The 22,323-nt window shown below is 45.2% G+C and overlaps 1 protein-coding gene across 1 annotated transcript in view; it reads right to left on the reverse strand.

Annotated features, from left to right (window-relative positions):
• Window positions 1-224: 224 nt before the first annotated feature.
• The window catches only part of WWP2 (WW domain containing E3 ubiquitin protein ligase 2), a 54,462-nt gene continuing 32,363 nt past the window's right edge, over window positions 225-22,323 (reverse strand). Inside the window, exons 7-22 of the mRNA XM_040409614.1 lie at window positions 20,221-20,310; window positions 19,673-19,847; window positions 16,778-16,832; window positions 11,874-11,955; window positions 11,368-11,496; window positions 9,288-9,372; window positions 8,951-9,022; window positions 7,240-7,328; window positions 6,102-6,261; window positions 5,882-6,015; window positions 5,147-5,287; window positions 4,941-5,061; window positions 4,746-4,850; window positions 3,806-3,902; window positions 1,655-1,727; window positions 225-770 (exon numbers count right to left, since the gene is read on the reverse strand). Coding sequence (XP_040265548.1) covers window positions 671-770; window positions 1,655-1,727; window positions 3,806-3,902; window positions 4,746-4,850; window positions 4,941-5,061; window positions 5,147-5,287; window positions 5,882-6,015; window positions 6,102-6,261; window positions 7,240-7,328; window positions 8,951-9,022; window positions 9,288-9,372; window positions 11,368-11,496; window positions 11,874-11,955; window positions 16,778-16,832; window positions 19,673-19,847; window positions 20,221-20,310 — 1,708 coding nt within the window. The 3' untranslated portion in view covers window positions 225-670. The remainder of the gene's footprint in view (window positions 771-1,654; window positions 1,728-3,805; window positions 3,903-4,745; window positions 4,851-4,940; window positions 5,062-5,146; window positions 5,288-5,881; window positions 6,016-6,101; window positions 6,262-7,239; window positions 7,329-8,950; window positions 9,023-9,287; window positions 9,373-11,367; window positions 11,497-11,873; window positions 11,956-16,777; window positions 16,833-19,672; window positions 19,848-20,220; window positions 20,311-22,323) is intronic.

Below are 22,323 nucleotides of genomic sequence, written 5' to 3' on the forward strand. Positions count from 1 at the left end.
AGCCCATACACACACAAGCCATTGTATTCTGAGCGGATCCTTATCCACTCAGAATGCATTGGGGCAGTACGGATCCGTTCGGGGGCGCTTGTGAGAGAGCCTTCAAACGGAACTCACAAGCGGAACCCCGAACGCAAGTGTGAAAGTAGCCTGACAGCTTGCAAACAGACTGATTTCTAACCCTTGTATCTCAGAAACGGCTGAACTTTTTTAATGTATCTTAAGTATAGAGGTGAGAAAGATGGCCGACGGTCATTATGCCATCAGCTATGGGTGTATGGACCATGAGATAAATCATTCAGACTGCTTCACAGTAAAATCATCAAAATACTAAACAGGATGCAGGGGGGGGAAAAAGGCAGAACGGAAAATAATGAAAAATCACAGTAGTTTCCTACAGGTTTTGGTTGTCGGACTTCTTCCTAGTCTCAGTGAATGGTAAAGAAGGTACATTTTAGATCTATCCATTCTCTTTGCATCTTTGGTGCCCAATGAATAGATGCCTTTTACCCTCCATCAGTGACGGGCACCTTTACCATCATAGTGCTCCATGTTGTGCAAAGCATGGACACCATTCTTCCAAAATCCAGATCACATTGAAGCAATTGCATTGTGGAACCTGGGGCCGGGAGAAGGATTTCCCCAGTTACTCTTCGCACACAGTCGAGGATTATTCTTGCCCAAACCCTTCCGTTTCCTCAATGGCAAAAAGCAATTTTTCTTTGAGCTGCTCATAACTCTTGTAGGGAGGCAAATCCAATCTATTAAAACTAAAGAGAGAAAGGCAGGAACAATGAGCGGTGTTCTACTTTTATCAGTGGTCACAGCGCCGCCCATTTTAAAAGGAATCCATAAGTAACTGCTTGAGAGGAGGAGGTTACAGGGGTTTTCCGGGACTACTATAAAATCTCATCACCCATCGTTATGATAGATGACAAGTAGTCTGGATCTCAGCAACACTAGTTCTAGGGAACACTCGGGGTCCGAGTAGTCGAATTGTATAGGTGATAAGTTTCTATGGTGGGACAACCCCTTTAAATACTGAGGATAGGTCATCGATATCAGATCACTGGGGGGTCTGACTCCCGACCCCCCTGCTTGACCTCATGTTTACAGGGTGACTGCTATGATTGGGCAAACGCTGTGGCTTCTTCTTCGGACCTGTGACGTCACATCCATCAGTCACACGTCCTTTCTGCTACTCACCCCCATTCAAGTGAATAGGACTCAGCTGTGATACCAAGCATAGCCGCTATCCAATGTACAGCACTGTGCTTGGTATACAATGAAGATGCTACAGCACTTGCCCAAGCGCCATGGCGCTTTCACAAAGATGATTTTCTGCAGCCAATGGCAGGCGGGCACGAGCCTCCCTAGCGTCACTCGCGATGCTAGGGAGGCTCAGTCCCATCTGCCATTGGCTGCTCCCCCCGACAACGAATGTTTTCATCCGTGCACGGGGACCAGGAGCGGCACGGGGACCGAGGTAAGTATATTCAGTGTGAGGGGCTCTGGCATATGGGGGACATTTTTTAGTCTTGGATAACCCCTTTGATGAGAGATAGGTATATCTAGAGACATGACACTATCATCAATATGAATGATTTGGTACTGTAGTATTGTCAATGTGCACTGTATAATCGAATGCTCTCACCAGGTGTGACTTCGAGGAAGCCAAGTATCTTTTCCAACCTTGTCAATGCAAAACTTCTGATGTCCGTTGCTACCTGTAAGATATAACCAGCATGGTAAAACCTTGGGTAAGACAAGAAAAACTGAAGAGACCGGGTCTGTCAATAAGGACTTTGTAAATGACTTACTAGGAGAACTACCTTTAAAGGCTACGGATACCTTCATGGGTATTTTTATGATAGTATTTTACTCATTTTGGACTACAAATAATTTTTTTAATTGGTCATTATTAAAAATGTTCAGCCGTTTCTGAGCTACAAGGGTTAGAAATCAGTCTGTTTGCAAGCGGTCACTGTGTTTTCTTTAAATACTGTCATCTGTTGGCTCATGTGTAGTCCTAATCTCTGAAATGAGGGTCAGGAGATCAGAGATAAGAACTACACATGAGTCAACAGATGATGGGATGCAAGACAAACACAGTAAATGCCAGAAAACAGACACATTTTTTAACTCCTGTATCACAGAAACCACTGAATATTTTAAATTCAGACCAAACAAAAAAATGATTTTGGCATAACCTTTAAAGACATCCTGGTCACCATGAATTATAGTGCAATCTGAAGGCAGCAGGAGAAGCTGAGCTCTATAACCCGCTGCCTGCAGATTATATACAGTGACAGGTTCTCTTTATATATATCTGCTCAGCTCCTCCTGCTCTATAACCAGCTGCCTGCAGATTACATGGTGACAGGTTCACTATATATAATCTGCTCAGCTCCTCCTGCTCTATAACATGCTCCATGCAGATTACATGGTGACAGGTTCTCTTCATATATAATCTGCTCAGCTCCTGCTGCTCTATAACCTGCTGCCTGCAGATTACATGGTGACAGGTTCACTATATATATATATATATATATATATATATATATAATCTGTTTAGCTTCTCCTGCTCTATAATATGCTCCATGCAGATTACATGGTGACAGGTTCTCTTTATATATAATCTGCTCAGCTCCTCCTGCTCTATAACATGCTGCCTGCAGATTACATGGTGACCTGTTCTCTTTATATATACTCTGCTCAGCTCCTCCTGCTCTATAACACGCTGCCTGCAGATTACAAGGTGACTGGTTCTCTTTATATATAATCTGCTCAGCTCCTCCTGCTCTATAACACACTGCCTTCAGATTACATGGTGACAGGTCCTCTTTATATATAATCTGCTCTGCTCCTTCTGCTCTATAACACGCTGCCTGCAGATTACATGGTGACAGGTTCTCTTTATATATAATCTGCTCTGCTCCTCCTGCTCTATAACATGCTGCCTGCAGATTACATGGTGATAGGTTCTTTTTATATATAATCTGCTCAGCTCCTCCTGCTCTATAACACACTGCCTGCAGATTACATGGTGACGGGTTCTCTTCATATATAATCTGCTCAGCTCCTCCTGCTCTATAACATGCTTCCTGCAGATTACACGGTGACAGTTTCTCTTTATATATAATCTGCTCAGCTCCTCCTGCTCTATAACACACTGCCCGCAGATTACACGGTGACAGGTTCTCTTTATATATAATCTGCTCAGATCCTCCTGCTCTATAACATGCTGCCTGCAGATTACATGGTGATAGGTTCTCTTTATATATATCTGCTCAGCTCCTTCTGCTCTATAACATGCTTCCTGCAGATTACATTGCATGTTGAAATGGCAGCTTCTCTTTAAAGGGATATTCTAATCCTTCATAACTGCATGACAGGTGGGAAGAGCAGAGTGTAAGCGTAGCCACCTCTCAATTGCAGGCTATAGAGAGGGCTGACTCCATGAATCAGAGAATGGGAATCTCCGGACCCCCCTGTTCTACCGACAGGTGAGGGTCCTAGAGGTGGAACCCACATATATCATGCAATTATGGCAATTCCTGTAGATGGGAATACTACTTTAAAATGAGAAATCTGCTCTGGGTGGACAGAGAGTAGTACCAAAATAAAATGATCTTGGATCATAGAATTTTAGCCCACTAACTCAAGCATGTCAGAACACTTGTGACATGAATGATAGTGGTTCTAGGATTACAATGGGTATGGGTATTCCATGGTGCCCTTGGATATCTCTTCTAGTGAAGAAAATAATTGGCAATATGATATCAATATAAAAGCGAACACTGACCAATCAGTTCTGAGAATCCTCCGATGGGAAGGCGGCATGTTCCAGTCACAAACTGCAGCAGACGGATCCGTTTCTCATTGTCCATTTCTTTCACCACCTGTAAAGATATCTCAGAATGAGCAGCAGAATCATGTAAAAGATGAGACTGTGGAAAAGCCACCATCTAATCCAGGCTTGGCTAACCTGCGGCTCTCCAGCTGTTGTAAAACCACAACTCCCACCATGCCCTGCTGTAGGCTGATAGCTGTAGGAAGTCTGTACATGCTGGGAGTTGTAGTTTTGCAACAGCTGGAGAGCCTCAGGTTGGCCATCCCAAGCCCAAGAATGGTGATCTCAGAGAGAGAGTGTGGAAAGGATGCAGCTGTCCTAATATGCCACCAATGTCTCAATCGACAGGGGTCTGACTGCTGAGATCCCAGCCAACTGATAAAACAAAGTATCAGTGGCACTAGGATGGCGCCATGCCACTTTCCTTAGTCGATGGCCGTCCAAGCAGCTGCCTGGAAAGGGCCAAGCGCAGCAGATGGAAACTTTGTTCTAGGGACTGGTGGGGTCACGTTGGTCAGACCCCTACTAAACTGACATAATGGCATATCCTAGCTATATACTGACAATATCTTTCACAGGGTATTCAAAGATGCCCAGAAATGTAATTAAATTATATGTACACATTTGGGGGCATTTTTTATTATTGCATTGTACTTATTTTGGGCTAAAAATTATTTTTTCTATTGGTCTTTATTAATGTTGAGCCCCTTTCTCTGTACAGCCTTGAGATTCTCTAGTAGCAGGCTATGTAATTTTACTGTTTCCTCCTCGGGCAACTCAGCTGATGGCTTGTTATCTCTGACCTAGTGTACGAAGCCTTTAAAACATATGGATGAGGTGCTGCTGGCAACTGCGTTTCTGCAGTTCACAACTTTTGCTTCTTGCCACCTACCTGCCAGAACCACTGGACCTGCTTGCTGTTTTTGGTGTAATGCCGGTAGATTGTGTTTTTCTGCCAATCATTGAGATCAATCTCCTGCATCCCGCAGAGCATCAGCTGAAACCGAGAATACGTTCTTAGATCTAGTACAGCCATCAGCTTTATGATACATAGATTATGTGACAGGTCGCCGATTGGATATCTCACCTCCAACTCCTTCTCATCAAAGTATCGCAGCCATTCCAAAGGGGCAACCTCGTTGAAGCCATCTAGAAAAGCATTGGTTTGCTCCTCAACGCCACGAGTGAATCTCCAGTCAGTAAGGAGCCTGAGAGACACAGGACATGATAAACAGCTTGTACACGTCCAAGCCGATGACCGATGAAGAAGAGGAAGATATACAGCCTACATACGTGATAAACTCCTCCTTGTTCTCCTCTGTCACCCTAATGTTCTCACCGCCTTCTTTCAGCTTATGAGAAGTCACCTCTCCTAAAATCTCCATATCTTGCACAAAATAAAGCTCCAAGTCACATTCCTCCAAATTATTTTCTCTGCAGAAATAAAACTGATAATGAAAGTCGGGCATTGGGGAACACGGACAATACAAATGCAACAGATACATGGGGAAAGTAGCTCATTGGAAAAGGGGGATAAACAGAGCCTCGTGAGGGAAGATCTAAGGCCACTGTTCATTGGGAGCAATCAGTGACCACAAAACTAAAGGGGTATTCCATCTAATAAAGTGATGGCATATTTGTAAGATATGCCATGACTTTATGACTTGAGGAGGGGAGGTCGAACCTTATGCAGCATTGATTTAGTCTTACAAACTGCAGGGAAAGACTAAAATCAGCACTGCAGCCCCTTTATTCTCAGGATCAGTGGGAGTCCTAGATCTTCACCCTGAAAGTGGTTATGTTGTTGGTTGTGCTAAATTAGAGGCAATATACCAATGCTGTAATGATGCAGGGGCTATACAGAGTCTTTGGATTTGCAGTGCTATCTGACATACATATGACTACACTGCCTGGTAGCACTGCCGCATTGCATGCACCCATAAGACAGCAGTAAAGCTGTATATCTAGTCTCCAGATGGCTGCAGTCTCTACAGTCTCAACATGAGCGCTACTCAGCTCTGCACTTACTTGATCCACATAATAGAATTGTAAAATTCTGGGTCAATGGATTCCAGGTCTTTCAAAGTTGGCTTCTTGTTTAGCATCCTTTTGTAGAACGGTAAAGTGAATCCTGTATCTATGAACTTCCCATGGTAAAGAGCCTGAAGAAGACAAGATAGAAGTTCTTCTTTAGAACAGACAACCATGGATGACCCAGCATTAAGCAGAGCCAGCCTTCCCTACTAACCATAGCTATAAAGCGTCCAATGAATCGGAAATAGGTGAGGTGGTCGGGGTTGATGGACGAGGCTGGGTTTATCTGTAAGCAGTAGTTGTTTTTCCCGGCATATTCAAAGAGGCAGTACATGGGATTCAGCACCTCGTGGGACAAGAGAAAGAACCACTCCCTGCGGAGAGAGATACAGGGGATGTATGGATGAAGACGTCATGATATGCAAAGGTGGTAGGTAGATAAGTGTGACATGACTGACAGCATTACAAAGAAATGTAGACTTATTTTCTCAGACATTAATCTTGGAAGCTGGATATCGAGCAGCGTGGGCTCCCGCAGCTACAGAGACAACAGGCTGGAAGTACAACGGCGGTGGGCTCAATGGTGAGAGCTCCCTGTATCCTGTCCGTGGTTCTACCCTGTGGTAGAACAGCCTGACGTAACCTACCATAGGGTAAAACCACTGGGAGGACACCGAGAGAGACAGAGGAGCCAGGAGCCAATGCACCATGGAAGACACAACAGTCTAAAGAGAAGGTAGGATGCAAGAACTCCGGTCAAGGTGCCAACTGGGTGCAGACATGGGAGCCATGGACCAGAAGAATTAGCAATGCCTAATACTGTCGAACTGAAGGAGCTGAAGACATAGAAAACCCAAAGCCAATGTACCAAAGGGAGAACAATGTGAAGGACAGATACAACAATGCTACATGGATACAGCTGTACATAGCACACAAGCGGTACTCATATGTGCAAACACCTGTACGTGACTTATGTATGCTTGGTCTATATCATTTTACTATTGCCCTTTTACCTGCAATTGCAAGGGCAGCTAAGAGCCTATGCAAAGGTCCTATAAATTAGAATAGGACCGTCCATTAGACTCCTCAAGCATAGGCTGGTTGGCTCTGTAATTGTACCACCCGCCGCACTACCTGCATCTCCCCACCTCCACGTCAGATCAGACAGGAAAGTGACACTTTCACTAGTCACGGTATTGATCAATGTCTTCTAATGGCAGTGACGTATACAGTAGAGAAGGCGTAGTCTTAATATAACATAGTCGATCCGTACATAAGCTTGTAGATCCTGCAGCTGTATGGTCAGATCACATAAAGAGTAGTACGCATAGATTTCTTCAGTCTTTAGTTACCTGGCAATTCCTCCATAATCCAAACCTTCCTCGCCACGCATTATGATGTAAAGACGGCGTCGTAGATCATATGGCTTCATGTTCATGATCTAAGTTATAGAGAGAAATGAAAACAGGTTACGCCTCTTCCGTGTAATCATATCCCACAGGGCAATGGTCTTTCTCAGTTTAAAGATCTAACATTGCCACACACATCAGCGTTTCTTCCCTTTCCGGTATTGAGATCCGTCATAGGATCTCCAAACCGGAGGAAAACACTTCAGTCTTGTCCCCATTCATTGTCAATGGGGACAAGACTGAACGGAACGGAGTCACCAGAATGCATTCTGTTCCATTTGGTCGCATTCCCATGCCAGACACAAAAGCGCTGCAGGCAGCGTTTTTGTTGTGCGTCATGGGATACTGATCAAGATGGATGTAAGTCAATGGTGCGAATCCAAAAGAAAACCATTAACTTACAATGGTTTTAGTGCCGGATCCGTCTTGGTCATTTTAGAGATAACACAACCGGATCTGTTTATAATGGAGGCAGCCGGTTGTATTATCATAACGGATAACTGATCAGATCCAGCAAAAACGGTGATGTGAAAATAGCCTTAGACATCTGTTGGCCGACAGCTATTCCTACCAACCCCTCCATACACATGCATGCTGAGCCCGGCTGAGACTGCATGTGTAAGCTGCTGCCAAACACAATAGATTGGGCATGCTTAAAATCCTACAGGTCTTTGCCAGAACACCCCCATAAGCATTAACTGGTTGGCTGGTCCCACCAAAAGTGGCCGGTTCGGCTGATGTTTATTTAATGTACACTTAAAGGGGTTGTCCAGCGTTTTTTTTTTTTTTTTTTTCAAATTCCCCTCCCATTCTACCGTACCTGTGGGAAAAATAAAATCATGCTTAGAGCTCTGTTACAGCTCCCTTCACTGGTCTTCCAGTTCCTGTCTGTAAACTTATGCATGGATGGGGTCACGCGTGTCGCTGCAGCCAACGACTGGCTTCAGTGGTGACGTGTCCTCAAGCGGCATGTCAACTGCTGGATCACGTTCCACTTGGGGGTCACTTCACAGCATACAACAGCTCATATGACTGCATCCATCCGCAACTTTACAGACGGGGACAAGAAAACCAGTAAGCAGAGCCAGGGAGTAGGAACGGAGCGGCGGGGAGCCGGTGAATATAGCTTCTTTTTTTTTTTAAAAAAGGTAAAAAAGAACTAATTAAAAGGCTATCATAAGGATTGACCTAGTAGACAGATGCAACCGTCAGCAAAGTACCTTACTATATTGATCAGCCAGATATGGGCTCCCAGCATAAAATGAAGTTACAGTTCCTGCAAAAATAGGGACCAGTGGTGTAGCTATAGGGTGTGTAGGTGTAGCAGTTACAACAGCAGACTACCTTGGTGACTCCTTAACCCAGCCATACATTTTAGATAGTTGTCGGCCAACAGCAATTCCCCCATACATATGCCAGCTGATCTTGGCCAAGCATTGCACATGTTCTCCGAGCTTAGGTGGAGGGTGTAGTTATAGTGTTTGCAATGAAGGCCAAGAGCTTCAACCTATCCCTCTGGATGGGTCAGAACATTATATTCTTGTAATGTGAGGATCCTGGGGCATGAAATCCTAAACCTGCACTCCATAGGCTGGGATTATATGGAAAAATCATCTTCTAGAATATAGCTCTTTAGCATACTGTCTCACGTTACCTGCTGGAAGGAGTCCTCGAACAACGTCTGTCTGGATACACTGATTTTCACATGGCTCGGGAGCGTATTTGACTTGGAAAAGAATCAAGAAAACAATAAGTAATTAAGGGCCAGTACATAGAAGGTTCAGATTCTCTATCATAACATGTCATCCATACAGTAAATGACTGATGGCTATAGTATAAAAGCAACAGATACATCCGTACGGATAGAGTGGTTTAGAAAAATACGTGGGTGGGATTTTCTGGAGCAGAGGAAATGGGCCAGGAAACCTGTGGGTAGGAGTCTCGTGGACGGATGTAAGGATTTTTCAAAAGAGGCAACTTTAAAAACTCACATGGCACAGGAACCGAAATTGATGGTACTTCCATCGGAAGCTTCGGCTTCTATCGTATGCTCCCGGCGAGCCCCCAGACTTGACTCTGAGAGGACAAAGAAATCATTTAAAATCAAAAACCCTAGATAAAAGGCCCTCCCAGCTGTTGCAAAACTACAACTCCCAGCATTCCCGCTCAGCGTACAGCAGGGCATAGTGGGAGTTGTAGTTTTACAAGAGCTGGAGGGCCGCAGGTTGAGCATGCCTGACTAAGGCCAAGAGAGCAGGCAATTATTGGTAAAAAAAAATAAAAATACGTCTGCTTGCTCATCACATGAGGCGAGAATTGATTTGTATGGGAACAAGCAATCACTACTGTGATCACGTCCTCATAGAGAATCCCAGATACAACGTCAATGATGTGAGTGATCGGCAGCAGCTTTACACAGGACACCTATCAGGAGTGAGTGTTTGTACGATTGTTTCTCCCAATAAACGGCCCATGTAAAGGGGCCCTTAATCAAATGGACATTTGCTGTACATTTTATTGCAATCTATTGTTCCCAGTTATCAGCAGACTAACTGCAGAGTGGTTACTGACAAGAAGTACAGAAAAGGTCCCTGCTCCCATGACCCGTACTTTATCTCTCCTATCAGTTCTGAGAAGCTCCAGACATATTTCCAGTGCTCAAACACCTTCAATATCTATCGGTCCAATCCTTGTTTGGCCGACAGCTATCTCTCTTGACTCCCCCCCCCCACACACACATACATCTTCTGAGCATGTATGTGCTTTCAATGGGTAAAGAGAAGAAAGGCGCTGGCAGACAGACACCTCTGGTGGCAGCTTATCTCCTGGGAGACCAAAGAAATTTGATTCACCTGATCTGTTCTCTGCCCAACATCATCTGTCAAGGGATAATCAGGAGCTGCCCAAACACATTAGATCAGGGGTCAGCAACCTTCGGCACTCCAGCTGCCGTGAAACTACTACAACTCCCAGCATGAACACTTGCTTATCTATTCTAGTGAATCCAATAGAAGGGAATGGAGGATTCTGGGAGTTGTAGTTTCACAAACAGTTGGAGTGCCAGAGGTTGCAGATCCCTGCATTAGATTGTCAGCCGTACCCGCCATTCTCAATACACTAATGTGTATGAAAACCTTTATGGCTCTGGTAATAACACGTTTAGGCTCCATTCACACATCCACGGAGCCGCAAAACACGGAAATCGGCAATGTGCGTTCCGCATTTTGCGGACCGCACATTGCCAGCACTAATAGAATATGCCTGTTCTTGTCTGCAATTGAGGACAAGAATAGGACATGTTCTACGTTTTTGTGCAGACCCGGAAGTCCGGATCCGCAATACCGTGTCCGGGCAGCACATCGTGCTGCCCCTTAGGAATGAATGGGTCCGCAATTCAGTTCCCGCAAAATGCGGAAACAAAATTGCGGACGTGTGAATGGAGCCTTACAGGCTACGAAAAAACTCGTGACTCCAAACGTATCCATACGGCGCCATTCACTAGACGGAAGCAAAGACTGTCTTTTTGGCCTCCACTGGGGTGATATACCTATTTTGCTGTATGGAAAAGCATAATAAACTACACTATTCCATAAAAAGGTACGTAGTAATAAAAGTATACCATACGTTACATTTACCATGGGGAGCCCTAATGTATTCCACTGTGCAGGTCTAAGTGGTTAATGGGCTCTCATGATAGAAAAAAGTAAAAGTGTAATGCGCAGTATACTTTTATTACTATATACCTTTTATGGAATAGTGTGGTTTATTATGCTATTCCATATATTTAAAAAAAAATGGACAATCTTGGCTTCCATTGAGTTAATGGAGCCCTGTGGATATGTTGGAGATATAGGTCAGGTGATGGTCCTAAAGTATAACTCTGATGTAGGTGCTATAAGCAAACATTTTACATGTAATGCCTCTATCCCAATCTTCTATACGGCAGCCTGAACGAAGGACAACAACATAAAGTCCATACACGATGCTGCAAACTCTGTGGTTCTACCTTTTCTTATAATTCTCGATAATGTAGCTGCCCTCCTATTAGGGCGATAAGCATCTTGCACCTACCCAGAGTCAAATCCAGGTCTTGGGTCCTTGAAGGTCGTGGTGCGATTATTATGATCTACGAAGTATCTGATCCCTTCATTGGTATACTTCATTTCCCATCCTGGAGGGAGCGCTGGTTCCTGGATCATACTAGGGAGGAGAAGGCGATGGTTTAGCTCACAACACCAGATACTCAACCGCTGGATTAAGGACATCTAATGGTCTGCGTGCATTCACAATACGTCTGACTCCATTCTCCAGCATATACCTCCGACGTATGCCACAGAGTGGCATATGTCACCCATAGGCACCCAAGTTAAAATATGAAAAGGTATATCGATGTATACAACCCTGACAGAAGCCAAAGTGACACTCGTTTGGCCTCTATCTGGTGAACAAGGGTCTGTGGATATGTTGGACGTACGTCCCAGGAGCTTTCCTGGTGCATACGACAAACAGACCCTCATCCTATTTACCGATGTCCCATTTTAGCTTATATAATAGACAGGATGGTCCCATGCGCTCACCCTTGTGTCCGTGGGTCTTCCCATTGTGTCGTCCGTGTGTTGTGATTCACGTAATACACTCTCCCGTTATCCTGTCGCTTCTCTGAAAGAGAAAATAAATGGAGGTGTCAGCGATGAGAAGACATCTTACTTCATCAATGGACCTGAAAAACGGTATTTACTTATCTCTTAGGACCAAAAAATTAGGGTGAGAAATGAGGTCGGTCTAATGGCTAGATCTGAGCCATGGAAAGAACCCAGTTATTCCACAGGTAAAGGGGGGTTAAAGTGCATCTCTCATTTCATAGAACTTTCATAGTGACATATCAGACATTTCGATCAGTGGATGTATGGGTGCTGAGACCCCCCACCCCCTACCAATCCTTAAAAAGAGTTGGCAGACGCACTCAGCTGACCGCTCTGCTCCTCCGTTTCTGATTATCTGTCCTCGGAGCAGAGATTCATAGACTTCTGAAGAGCCCGTACACCGCTCACTTGCTCTCTTAGATGATGGGAGTTGTATCACCATGAAGACAATTTGCTAGATATTAATGTTCTACGTCTATGGGACGTTCCCGGACACATAATGTAGGGAGAAGAAGACAGGTGGGATTTTTCCTATTCTGCTGCTCTTCGATAAAGCGGCATCAGATGCTCAGGCAGCCGCTCATCTCCTGCCAATATGAAATAAACCTATGTGCTGCGACAGGCTGAAAGTACATAGCAATGGAGAAATCAGAGCAGACATTATGACTGACCACACTGGAATGACTTGCTACCATCTGCATTTCTACAGCCAGCCATACGCCTCTATGAAATCTAGACCTCCTAAGACGTTGGATTGACGGACAATACTGTAAAAAAAAATCTGTACTGTGTACTTCCAGTCGTCCCACATTTAGCGGAAGACTGTTATGTACTGTTTGTACATTTGGAGTATTACCAACTGTGTAAAAGCCCCCAGCTATGGCTGGATTTACATATAGAAATTAGGTAACCTCTAATTTATTTTACGAACTTATATAGCGGTGACATTAGCATCCGGCTGTCGCCAATGGGGCTCACAATCTAAGTTCCCTATCAGTCTGTCTTTGGAGTGTGGGAGGAACCGTAGAACCCGGAGGAAACCCACAACCGCACGGGGAGAACATACAAACTCCATGCAGATGTTGTCCTTGGTTGGATTCGAACCTAGGACTGCAAGACATTAAATTTAACCACTGAGCCAGGCTTAGTGCCTACCTGCTTACTTGATAGGACAACTCTGGCACTGCTCATCTCCAAGAAGACCAATAGATCAGACATGTTGAATCCCAACATACCTGATCTTTGCCACCTCCTAGGACTGCAAGGCATCAAATTTAACCACCGAGTCACCGTGCTTCCCTATTGCTTGGATCGGCTGTCCCTACGTGTCATCTGGATAGGACACCTCTGGCACCGCTTATCTCCAGATGGACTAATGGATTAGCCATGTTGAATCCCAACGTACCTGATCTTTGCCATCTCCAGCAGATGTTGGGGTGCAGCAGGTCCGTCCAGTATTTTTTGGACTACAATATGATAAATGCTCCAACTGCGCATGATGGGAGTTGTAGTTGCAGAGCAGTTGGACAGCCATAGATATAAATCAATAGCAGTATGAATCATGACATAACTTATGTTCAGCGGGGGACACGAGTCTGAGTTTTCGTTAATTGCACAGCGTTATGTCAGTTGTGCTGACCTCACTCTTACCACACAGTCTCCCTGCCCGACCGTCTATATATAAACCCAGCTCCGCCAACCAGACATGGCATCTTCTGCGCTCATCTCCCCCGAGATGGACACGGTGGTGTAATTTAGCCATTTAGCGCACAGAACTGATTTCATCACTGGACTTGGCCCATTCTCCAGTCTGTACTAAAGTCCTGAAAGGGGTTTAAATTATGGGCTCCCGGGCATGGGGGGGACCAGCTGCTTATCATATAACACCTACAGAAATGCCAAAAATCACACAGTATTTTTTAGTGAAGTGTGTATATAATGTGGTACACAGCTCCACTGTTCTACGGCGCGGCCACGGCTTCCTGCCCAGGTCTCCTACGCGCGCGCGTCAGACATGGCAGTCATTAAGGCAGGCGCTGAGTGCCGCTGTTCTCCAGGGGAAAGCTTAACGTTGGCCGGGGCTCAAACAGAAGCCGCCATGATGGAGCTGTAGGACTTGTCACACACCGACAAATCCTTCAGGTCTTAACGTCCGAGCGCAGAGTACCATAAGAGGAGATCAAAGCTCCATATCTGGGACCATCTCGTGTAGGCAGCCCCCACCTACCACCACCCCTCCATCAAGCATCAGTCATGGGATTTAAGCAGAATGAAAAAATATGGTGGAATTATTTCCATGTGTGGTGAGATCTCATGGAAAATTACCGAAACAGGAAGAAAGAGAAAGAGAGAGCGAGAGAGAGACAGAGACACAGAGAGAGAGAGAGAGAGAGAGAGAGAAATAAATAGGCACATATTAGACAGACATGAGATGCATAGAGAGAAGATGGATAGACACAGATAGATAGTTGGAAGGACGGACAGACACAAATAGATATGAGATAGATAGATAGATAGATAGATAGATAGATAGATAGATAGATAGATGGATAGATGGATAGATGGATAGATGGATGGATAGATGGATGAACGGACAGACACAAATAGATATTAGATAGATAGATAGTTGGAAGAACGGACAGACAGACAGACACAAATAGATAGATGGATAGATAGATGAACGGACAGACACAAATAGATATTAGATAGATAGATAGTTGGAAGAACGGACAGACAGACAGACACAAATAGATAGATGGATAGATAGATGAACGGACAGACACAAATAGATATTAGATAGATAGATAGTTGGAAGAACGGACAGACAGACAGACATACATATAGAAAGTGAAAATTTATTTGTAACCTAAGGGCATCCGGTCACAACTTAAACCCGCTGGAGAGCAAATCAGTGATAAACTACGGACAGGGAGCTGTAAATGATGTATCCTGTTACCTTTTCTTGTCACATACATTATCACATTGTGACAGGGTTCCCCCTTATACTTGTGGTTCAATAACTTGGGTTCCCCTTTACGATTGGGCAGATAAGGCTCTTCAGATGTCGCTCAAGTGCTAAATGCTAAGTATTTATGGATCAATGCTGGGGCTGGAAAAGAACCCGACCGCACCCGGGACAGCAAATAGCACCACGGGGACTCCGCAAGGACAGATGGGACAAGTTCCCCCAGCACAATGTCAACCAGTGAAACTAACAAGGGGGTCTCTAAGACTTTCCTCTGCATGCTATCCATCAAGTACAAGAAGTGGGGCTCCATCCGTGCCCCCTACTAACCGCGCACAGCCTCCTGTACAGGACTATGAGGATAGCAATGGCCTGCAGCCACAATAGAGAGAGCCAAACCTCCGTAACAAAGTAGTCAACGCCAACTTCAAGATCATATATGAACCATTTTGCAACGATTCATATTTATTAATATAGTGCACCATTTCGGGCCCAAATCTGACACTCTTTGCAAAAAAAAAACCAACCCTTTGCGACTGGATTTAACAGTTGATAGCCTTACCATACGCCCTATACCCTAATGTGGACTAGTGGGCTCCATCATAATGTCCAGAACTGTTTTCCATATGTTATGGTTAGTGTTCTTCTGTAAAATCTCAATAAAAAACATAATAAAATAATAATAATATTTTAAAAAAAAAGTGTACCAACTTAAATTGGAATTGATAAAATTAAGCCGCAGATACGGCCATTTAAGGAGGTGGTAAGAGAAGCAGAAGAACCCTGCCCCTCTTCACCCCGTTCTTTTTACATAAGAGCAGGTGCAGCTTGAACTACAGCCAAGGAACAAACAATTACTTTGAGCGCAGCTGCGCCTCGGGGTCCTACTTAAAAGGTCTCAGACAGGACCAAGATGTTTCTAACGTCGACATAACTCCGCTCCAGAGCTTTTGGCAGGAGATCGTCCTTCTGTGCAGAGCAATTACCTTTTATCAGTTTTCCAAAGTACAAAACCGCAGCCTCCCTAGCACATGTCAAGCGACTTGTTCGAAAACGGTATCTTCCCCCCTTTGATTAAAGAGCTCTTTATCAGTTAGGACGCTGAGGATTTTCCCACAATGCCAAGTTCCAAGCTCAACCGTAGGCAGATGAAGTATGGACATAAGTGATGCATGATGGCAGGGGCGGCCAACCGGTTGTTGTAAAACTACAATTCCCATCATGCCCTGCTGTAGGCAGTCTGGGCATGCTGGGAGTTGTCGTTTTGCAACAGCTGTAGAGCCGCAGGTTGGCCATCCTTGCATTATGGGAAATGACTCTTTGCATTAAACCGTGCTGTGTTCTACGCAAATGTGGGTATGCGCCAATCTCGCTACAGGCTGAGCAGCCATTGCACATATATTCTTAAAACGTGGGCTATGGAAAATTCCGTTCTGGCATGAAAAGTTAAATCAAGCCACTTACACCCCCTCTGGAGCGATACACACCCCTGGTACTACACACCCTTTGACTGGAGTTGGGAAAGGAAAAATGTTATCAGAACCCATACAGGGGAGTTCCACTCTAATCCATTCATTATTTCGATGTGTCCTACATTGAAAATTGCCCACAGAGCTAGTCACTTAAAGGGGAGTTCCGACCTAATTTATTAATTTTGTCCCATATTGAAAAGAGCTTTGTGGGGAAAATGCCCTGTGCCATAGACTCATTCCTGACACAGCGCCAAGCTATTTTTTGCTTCAACAACACTGCTGCTAAGATGGAGTTCCCCTTTAGGTCTGAATTGACATTGGCAATGCTGGAAAGCAGCGTGGATACGAAAAAGAAAGTTATCCTGACAAACGGCCCAGTCGCACAATGTGTAGTCACTTACCCCATCCATTGGGAAGAGGTCCAAGTGGGTCATTGTCCGGAGCGCTGGCTGGAGACTGCAAACAGAGAGACAGCAAGGTGAGGAGGGAAGGCAGACAGGTAACGGAGCGGAGTCAGCAGGATGGTGGAGATGCTATGCGCTCTGCAGACGTCCCCAGCTGGACGACTTGCACTCAGACCAGAGGGGAAAATATTGCAGGCCTTTCAAATGAAATCATTCCCACAAGCCACCAGTAAACGCCCAGCTCTTCCCGGCTTTTTGGGCTCGGATCCTGGCCCCCTTTCCAAGCAGAGCCCCTCTCACCTCCTCCCCTCCCAACCCAAGCCCGTCCCTTGGCAGAGCGGTGTTTAAGAGTAGCCCAAACTGAAGAAATATTCAGCAACTTATAGGCACAGGCTGCTCCCCCCTTCCCCTAGATCCTGGCTTACAATGCACCTTTCTTTTTCTGCAGTGAGGGGATGCTTAGAGGGAAGGAGGAGGTGTGTGAAGAGGGGGGTGTGAAACTGCTGGGAGGTGCGGTGGGGGCGTGCGGAGTGCTAATGTTTATATAACTCCCCCTCTGACCAGCTCAGAAGTCCCCGGGGAATCAGGACCAGGCTCCACTGTGAGGAGTTTTGTATCAACCTCCTGAAAAGATCCCCCAGAAATACAAGAACAGTTGTGAAAACACATGTAATGTCTATGCGGGTATTCTTATCCTGATGAAACACGCAATTGTTGCGCTATTCTATAACCTGGGGGGGGGACTTTATGCAAAGGTGTATGGTGCATGTATTTTCAACACGTGTCATATGGCGGCAAGCTTTATACTGCAATTAAACAGGAAAAAAAAAGGATTATATACGGTATACACAGTGTGTATCTATATCTATATAAATCTATATCTAGATAGATAGCGTAGATATAAAATATACATATTTATGCACCATGTGCTGGTACTTGTGGTACTCCACAGCATTCACAATTCCTCAAGTTTCTTAGTGCAATGAAAGTCATGTTGTAAATGGCGGTTTCTCCTTATATTATGTCAGATTCGCGTCATTTCAACGTCTGTCAGATGATATAAGGTTAAGTCGGTGAGACAGATTTAGTCCGTGACCCTGCGTAGAAAATGTACGATTGCTAGAATGGATATTACTTCTTAATAACCCCTTAGCTTTTTTTTATTTTTTTTTATCAATTTACCTGTATGAGGTCTTATTTTTTTTTGCAGGACAAGTCATAGTTTTTAATGCACCACTTTGGGTACATGTAATTATTGCTGTTTATGTCAGTAAAAAGGCGTATTAGTGGTCACTAAGGGGTTAAAAGACGCCTAGATAAAAAAAAGGTATACAAGGGGGATGTCCAATTTTGGGGAAATTCCATATAACGTCCCTTTTCCCTCTGACCTTCAGTTTCCCTTATTTACCCTTTTTGAATAGAGGTGCAACTCGGAATATAAAATGGAAATCCCTATGCATATAAAACGATTTGCGTGTTTCTACACAGACAGGCTGCTAGGCTTTGCTTGTCCAGCGGGGGCGCTAAAGGGAAACCAAGAGTCAATATTCAGGAACCTGTCGCCTCTCCTGACTTGTAATTCTATTCTCCAAGAAAGAACTGGATTCTGGAGCAACTTTTCTTAGACCTCTGGACGGCGTCTTACCTCTGTTATTCCTCCTGGAAATTTATGAATAAATTCACAAATGGGTGTTACCAGTTAGGAACGTGTCTCTATGCACTGACAGTATCCAGGGACACAACCCTTTCACAATGGGAGTGGTGCCACCCAGCTGTCAATGTATTCATACGTTTATAGGAGGAGTAACAGAGAAACAGCATAATGCTGCCGAATTGCTGTTTATTTAGGAAAATAATAATTTATAAAGATAGATAGATATTAGATAGATACATAGATAGATAATAGATAGATAGACATAAGGCTACTTTCACACTTGCATTTGGTGCGGATCCGTAATGGATCTGCACAGACGTATCCGTTTGTATTATCTTTAAAGTAGCCAAGACGGATCCGTCTTGAACACCATTGAAAGTCAATGGAGGACGGATCCGTTTTCTATTGTGCCAAATTGTGTCATAGAAAACGGATCCGTCCCCATTGACTCACATTGTACGGATCAGTTTCGTCAGACGGACACCAGAACGCTGCAGGCCGCCTCCAGAGCGGAATGGAGACGGAACGGAGGCAAACTGATGCATTCTGAGCGGATCCTTTTCCATTCAGAACGCATTAGGGCAAAACTGATCCGTTTTGGACCGCTGAGCCCTGAACGGATCTCACAAACGGAAAACCAACACGCCAGTGTGAAAGTAGCCTTAGATATATAGATATTGTTTTTATAGGATCGAAATGAAAAATACAGTGTCAGATACTCTACCACAAGTGGTTGACCCACAGACAACATTTATCACCTATCCAATAGACAGAGGATAAATAAATGATCGTTGGGCAGTCCACTTCTGTGGGACCAATGGAGAAAGCCGAGCGCTGTATAAAAGTGAATGGAGAAGTGGTCACATGTGCACCCCCCCTCTGCTCCATTCGCATCCATAGAGGGCTCATTCTTAATTGGTGGGTAACCATGTCCCATTGACTTATAATGTGATGATTTATTTTTAGGTTCCACAATTTTATGATGGGAAGACTAGCACTACTTGCTGTGCTATTTATGCCGTCAAAAGTGACAAAACCCAGGATGTCGTCTGACAGAGCTCATGTGAACAAAGCCTAAGCAGAACCTACTGCTCTGTTCAGACTGGCATCGTGGATCCATGACTGATACAATGACGAAGTCTGTTCATCTGCAATGTGCACTGGTGAGGTGCTTGACATGAAATGCAACGGGACTTTACACATTGATCTACTGCAATGTATTCCTGGCCGTTCCTCACTTGGTATAGATAGCGTTGGCTGAGCTGCTGCATTGCCCCCTGTAGCTGGCTCCTCTGGGTCTGCCACTGCTCATAATTGCGGACATATTCAGCAGTAGGCCTCTGCCATGTGGTTGTCCGAGTGTTGTGGTCCACGTAGTAGTACCGTCCTCGATTGTCCACCCTCTTCTCCCATCTACAAAGAGATACGGTAATCGTCAATGTATGAAACCAACACTGCAGCAGAGATTAAGGGTCCGTTCACACGTCCGCACATCTGTTCCGCATTTTGCGGAATGGAATTGCGGACCCATTCATTTCTATGGGGCCGCACGATGTGGTGCCCGGATCTGGAATTCCGTTCCCGAAAAAAATAGAACATGTCCTATTCTTGTCCGCAATTGCGGACAAGATTAGGCATTTTCTATTAAGTGCCGGCGATGTGCGGTCCGCAAAATGCGGAACGCACATCGCCGATGTCAGTGTTTTGCGGATCCGCGAACATGTGAATGGACCCTTATATGTAGCATGGCTGAGAGCCAACAATGTCCTGGTGTGGTCGGTCTTACCCAGGAGGTAGCGGCCTTTCCCAAGTGGTGGTCTTCGTGTTATGGTCCACGTAATATACACGGCCATTGCTCAGTTGTCTCTGTTCCCATCTAAATCAGAAAAAAACTATTTAGAGTGAAATTAAATCAACTGCTGAATATGCAAGACTGGCCTTCATACAAAGCCTCTGCAGGCAGCCATTTTTTAAGGCTAGTTTCACACTAGCAGCAGCTTTCTCCGGCATAGGAACAGCCTGCCGGATCATGCTACCGTTAGTGGACTGTGCAGCCGGAAGTCCGCTCCGGCCCCATTGACTATAATAAGGGTGGGCCGGAGGTCCGGTCACAGCACAGCAAACATGCTGAGAGGCGGCCGGAATAAAACTACGACATGTTATACTTTTATTCTGACCGCCTCTCGGCATGTTTGCCGTACTGCAGCTGGACCTCCGGCCCTCCCTCATTATAATGAAGGGGGCCGGAGAGGACTTCCAGTGGCACGGTGGACCAGCGGTAGCACGGATCCGACAGGCTGTTCCCCTGCCGGAGAAGGCTGCCGCTAGTGTGAAAGTGGCCTAAGACGGCGATAGGATCTAGATTGAAGAAATCAGGCTGGGCTTGATCGTCCTTTCACATGGATCTGCCCCTAACAACTGCCAAATGACGATACAACAAGTTGATCGGTGTTTGTTTAAAAGGGGTCTTCCATAAATGATGCAAAAAATGAAAATCAGACATCATACAGTACAGGTCAGTCTCTTTCTAACAAAGCTAGAACCAGTCCTGTACAGCACATGGATCCAGAGATCTTCCCATTCATTGCTCCAACTGTTCTGCTAAATTTATTTCAGGCTGGCAGCTCCTTTCTGCTGCAGCTCTCTCCCTATCACAGCTCAGGGGGCATGTCCTTTCTGCTGCAGCTCTCTCCCTATCACAGCTCAGAGGGTATGTCCTTTCTGCTGCAGCTCTCTCCCTATCACAGCTCAGAGGGTATGTCCTTTCTGCTGCAGCTCTCTCTCCCTATCACAGCTCAGAGGGTATGTCCTTTCTGCTGCAGCTCTCTCTCCCTATCACCGCTCAGGGGGCATGTCCTTTCTGCTGCAGCTCTCTCCCTATCACAGCTCAGGGGGCATGTCCTTTCTGCTGCAGCTCTCTCCCTATCACAGCTCAGAGGGTATGTCCTTTCTGCTGCAGCTCTCTCCCTATCACAGCTCAGGGGGCATGTCCTTTCTGCTGCAGCTCTCTCCCTATCACAGCTCAGAGGGTATGTCCATTCTGCTGCAGTTCTCTCCCTATCACAGCTCAGAGGGCATGTCCTTTCTGCTGCAGCTCTCTCCCTATCACAGCTCAGAGGGCATGTCCTTTCTGCTGCAGCTCTCTCCCTATCACAGCTCAGAGGGTATGTCCTTTCTGCTGCAGCTCTCTCCCTATCACAGCTCAGGGGGCATGGCCTTTCTGCTGCAGCCCTCTCCCTGCAACAGCTTCCAACAGAAAATATGGCTGGTAGCAGTTGAAGATTTAAATTCAGCACGCGCGACCACCTTCGTGAGGTGGACGAAGAAATACGGAAAAGCAGGTGGCGCTATACAGATACATTTTATTGAATAGCTCAGTGGCTATGCAAAATTTTTAATTGCATGCACTTACAAAAGTATTCAGATCCAGGGGCTGGTTAGAAAAAAATGTAGAATATTTTTCATGGCACAAACCTTGAAGGTTGAATTACCCATTGTTTATAACTTTGTTATAGGAAGACCAAACCCATCACGCACCCCCATGGTAAATTGTGGTGCTATATGTATATTCATACAGAAAAACGTGGCCAGTTTCCTCAATATTCCACCTATTCGGCCACCTACAAAATAAAACTTCAAAACTTCATATAAAACAAACGGCAGGGATATTGCTCAAATAAGCATAACCTGGTGTGCGCCTGCGACAGTGACGGGAAATGCCGTCATACCCATGCCTGTATCCCATCCAGTACACCTGGCACAGACATCTGATCCGCGCCATGTCCCTACAAACTACAAGCTCTTTGTCTGGTTAACGCACTTTGCATTGGTGGGTACTGCCCTAATGTACAGACGTGGTGCACACAGCGGGTCGCAGGATGGGCTCGAT

This window comes from Bufo bufo, chromosome 10, assembly GCF_905171765.1.
Source record: "Bufo bufo chromosome 10, aBufBuf1.1, whole genome shotgun sequence".
Lineage (NCBI taxonomy): Eukaryota > Metazoa > Chordata > Amphibia > Anura > Bufonidae > Bufo > Bufo bufo.